Here is a 3,549-nt window from a genome sequence, read left to right on the forward strand (position 1 = left end):
GGGGTTCCCATGGAAGGTAGTTAAGACCATGTGGGAGTTCCCATGGTAGTGGGTTAAGACCACGTGGGGGTTCCAGTGGCACCCGGTGTAAGACCTGGGAGGGTTTCCATGGCATCCTTATATGTTTATATGCATGGCTTATGTAGCTTTTATGGCTGATATGGTTTATGTGATTATGTGGATTGTGTGGGGTATGTTATGGGGAACTCACTAAGCGTTAACTTATAGTTTGTTGGTTGTTTCATGTACTTCGGGATCTAAGGGCAAGAGCCCGGCATGATGGCACGACATGCATTATGTGGAGTTTTTATTGGGGACACTCTGATATTATGAATAAATTGTCTGATGTTATGGATTTTGAAAAAAAAATGTGATTGGAATTTTATATTTTACGGAAATGATTTCATTACATAAAAATGAAAAATTTTATTGGAAATTTGGGCTGTTACAAGTTGGTATCAGAGCCTTGGTTTGAGGGATTTGGGCATTCTCCTAAGTGTGTCAGAACTCAAACTGAGGAAATGGTAAAATTATTTTTCAAAATCAAAGTTCAAAACTTCTTAAAAAAACTGATTTCTTCTAAGAAAAAGGGAGAGTGCAATGCGCGTAATCGGCCGACCTTAAGTAAGTGTTTTCCCCAATATGTTAGCCAGGCTATATTGATATTTGGAATGTGATAATCAGATGGATTTTGCTATGTGTATGCTTTAAAATTTGTATACGGTTAGGATCTTATACCCTTAGAATAATTGATTTGGCCTTATTTCATGTTCCTTGTCTGGTTGTGGTCCTAGGGTAGAATTTGTTATTCGACAGTCTATTTGATCCTGTTCTGTGTATAATTTGGATGCATAAGGCAACTTGGTATGATTGTTTTGAGTTCTGGTTTGATCGGAAGGGAGAAAATCTTAGGACAGCCTACGATTTGAGTTATGCGATAGTTTGTGAGATACGTTTTGTTCTGGGACGAATTAGAGTTATCAAGTAGAGCCCTGGGGATGGTACAAGTAGGTGTGGAAGGTAGTATTGGGCCAGTACTACTGAAAGCACATAACCTATACCTGAACTAATGTTAGATATGGAAGCTCTAAGGAGAACCATTGTGGAAGGATCCCCATTTTGAATATCTTGATAATTCGGTTTCATGCTATTTCAGATCAGGATGGTGGTGTTGCATCATGGAGAAGGGGGATCAGGATCTAGGTCGGGCTACGCTACAAAGCCCATTGACGAGATGTTGCACGAGCTTATCGCAGCCGAGGTTATGAGGGGCATTCTTGATGCTACCCCAATGATTTTCGGGACCATCAAGGAGGGGATGATGGAGATTATGGAGGAGGCTCAGGCCTTTCTGAGCCGAGATTGCTGCGGGCTAGGTTGGGGCCCGAACTCCCTTGTTCCGGGAGTTCAAGGCATATGGGGTGCCTGAGTTCTTTGGGTTCAGGGACCCCATAGTTAGTCGACGTTGGGTGGCAAACATGGAGAATGCCCAACGCACGAGCTCTTGCCCCGAGGCAGCAAAAGTGGGGTTTGCTTCGTGCACATTGAGGGACCGAGCCAGGGACTGGTGGGAGGAGGTGACCCACCAGGTGGGATCAGCTAGAGTGGCTGAAATGTCATGGGAGGAGTTTGTCATGCATTTTGACTTGGAGTTTGCACCATCCATTGAGGTGCAACGTTTAGTGAGAGACTTTCAGGAGCTACGAAAGACCACTGAGACTGTAGCGGAGATCACCGCCAAGTTTTGGGAACGAGCACTATTGATTCTGTAGTATGCTATGGATGAGGATATGAGGAGGACGAGCTATCATTCCGTGTTGAGGGATGATATACGTGAGTTTGTGAGCTTTTCAGGGTGCAAAATCCTGAATGAGATGGTGGAGAAGGCCCGAGAGCGAGAGATGGAGTTGGAGCTCCGCACCAAGTGGAAGCCAGAGCAAGCTCAAACAGCTATAGGTCAAGCTAAGAAGCTTAAGACCTTTGATTCTTTTGGTAGGGGCCAACATGGCTGTGGTCGGTATGCAAAATGTAGGAGGTCGCACAGTGGATTTTGTCGGGTGACGAGCCCGATATGTTATACATGTGGTCAGCCAGGCCATGTGAGCAAGGACCGCCCCAAGAAGTGCTTGATTTGTTTCAACTACAACCAGACCAGCCATAAAAAGGCCGATTATCTTAGGTTGCAGGGAGGGGGAGGAGCGGTGGCGGCGCCTGCGCCCGCCACAATGAGGATCACTGATGGCCGCCCTGCCAAGGCGGATGCTCCTGCGGTGAAGAGCCACACATTTCAGTTGACCACAAAGGAGGCTCAAGCAACGCCAGACGTCGTGGCTGGTACGTAATTTATTTTTCCCGCTCGATGTTGATTTATTATTCTTATGTACATATGTGCTCTATATATAGGGACCTTTTTGGTCAATGGTATGTCGGCTCATGTTGTTTTCGATTCAGGAGCTACCCGACCGTTCGTATCTCTTTCGCTTAGCAAGAAGTTTTGGGATGCTCCGGGGACTTTGGATTCCCTGCTTGAGGTTGAGATCGCGGATGACCGCACCGTGAGTGATGCGAGGGTATATCAGGATTGTGCCCTGGATGTGTATGGGGAGAGGTTCCGTGTCGATCTGGTTTCGATATTGTTGTGAGGGCTTAAGGTGATCGTCGGAATGGACTGATTGGGGGCCAATGGGGCCATGATAGACTGTGAGCACCAGCTGGTGAGAGTTCGAACCCCAAGTGGGGGAGCGTTGGTTATTTAGGGAGAGAGGGTCTCACAGTGGCCGACCCTCTATTCAGCTGCGAGGGCTAGGAGAGTTCTCCATCAGGGTTGTTCGGAATTTTTGGCATACATCTCAAATATGAGGGTTGAGTCCACAACATATTTGGGCAGTTTACTGGTTGTATGAGATTTTCAGGATGTCTTTCTCGAGGAGTTTCATGGGGTGCCTCCGGAGAGGCAGGTAGAGTTTCACAATGATTTGGTGTCGAGTGCTGTTCTGATAGCCAAGGCATCGTACCGTCTAGCTCCGCCTGAGATGCAGGAGCTGTCTACACAGCTTCAGGCGCTGCTAGACCAAGGGTTTATCTGTCCGAGCAGCTCTCCATGGGGAGCATCGATCCTGTTTGTAAAGAAGAAGGATGGGTCACACAGGATGTGCATCGATTATCGGGAGTTGAACAAGCTAATGGTGAAAAATCGTTATCCGCTTCCGACGATCAATGATTTTTTTGATTATCTTCAGGGTGCATCTTGGTTTTCCAAGATTGATCTTCTATCAGGGTACCATTAGATGAGGATTAGGGATGAGGAAATACCAAAGACAACTTTCAGGACTCGGCACGGTCACTATGAGTTCGTGGTGATTTCATTCGGGCTCACCAATGCCCCAATAACTGTCATGGATCTCATGAACAGGGTGTGTAGAATGATGTTGGATCGGTATGTGATCGTTTTTATCGATGATATCTTGGTCTATTCTAAGACCAAGGATCAGCACGAGCAATATTTGAGGGAGGTATTGGAGACAATGAGGACGGAAAAGCTTTATGCCA

General features: G+C 46.4%; 1 protein-coding gene across 1 annotated transcript; it reads left to right on the plus strand.

Moving 5' to 3' along the window:
- Positions 1-1,778: 1,778 nt before the first annotated feature.
- LOC128133531 (uncharacterized) lies at positions 1,779-2,642 on the plus strand. Its single transcript, XM_052771004.1, has 2 exons — positions 1,779-2,334; positions 2,404-2,642. Exons 1-2 carry the CDS (start codon positions 1,779-1,781, stop codon positions 2,640-2,642), a joined length of 795 nt encoding a protein of 264 aa, XP_052626964.1.
- Positions 2,643-3,549: the final 907 nt, after the last annotated feature.

This window comes from Lactuca sativa, chromosome 4, assembly GCF_002870075.4.
Source record: "Lactuca sativa cultivar Salinas chromosome 4, Lsat_Salinas_v11, whole genome shotgun sequence".
NCBI lineage: Eukaryota > Viridiplantae > Streptophyta > Magnoliopsida > Asterales > Asteraceae > Lactuca > Lactuca sativa.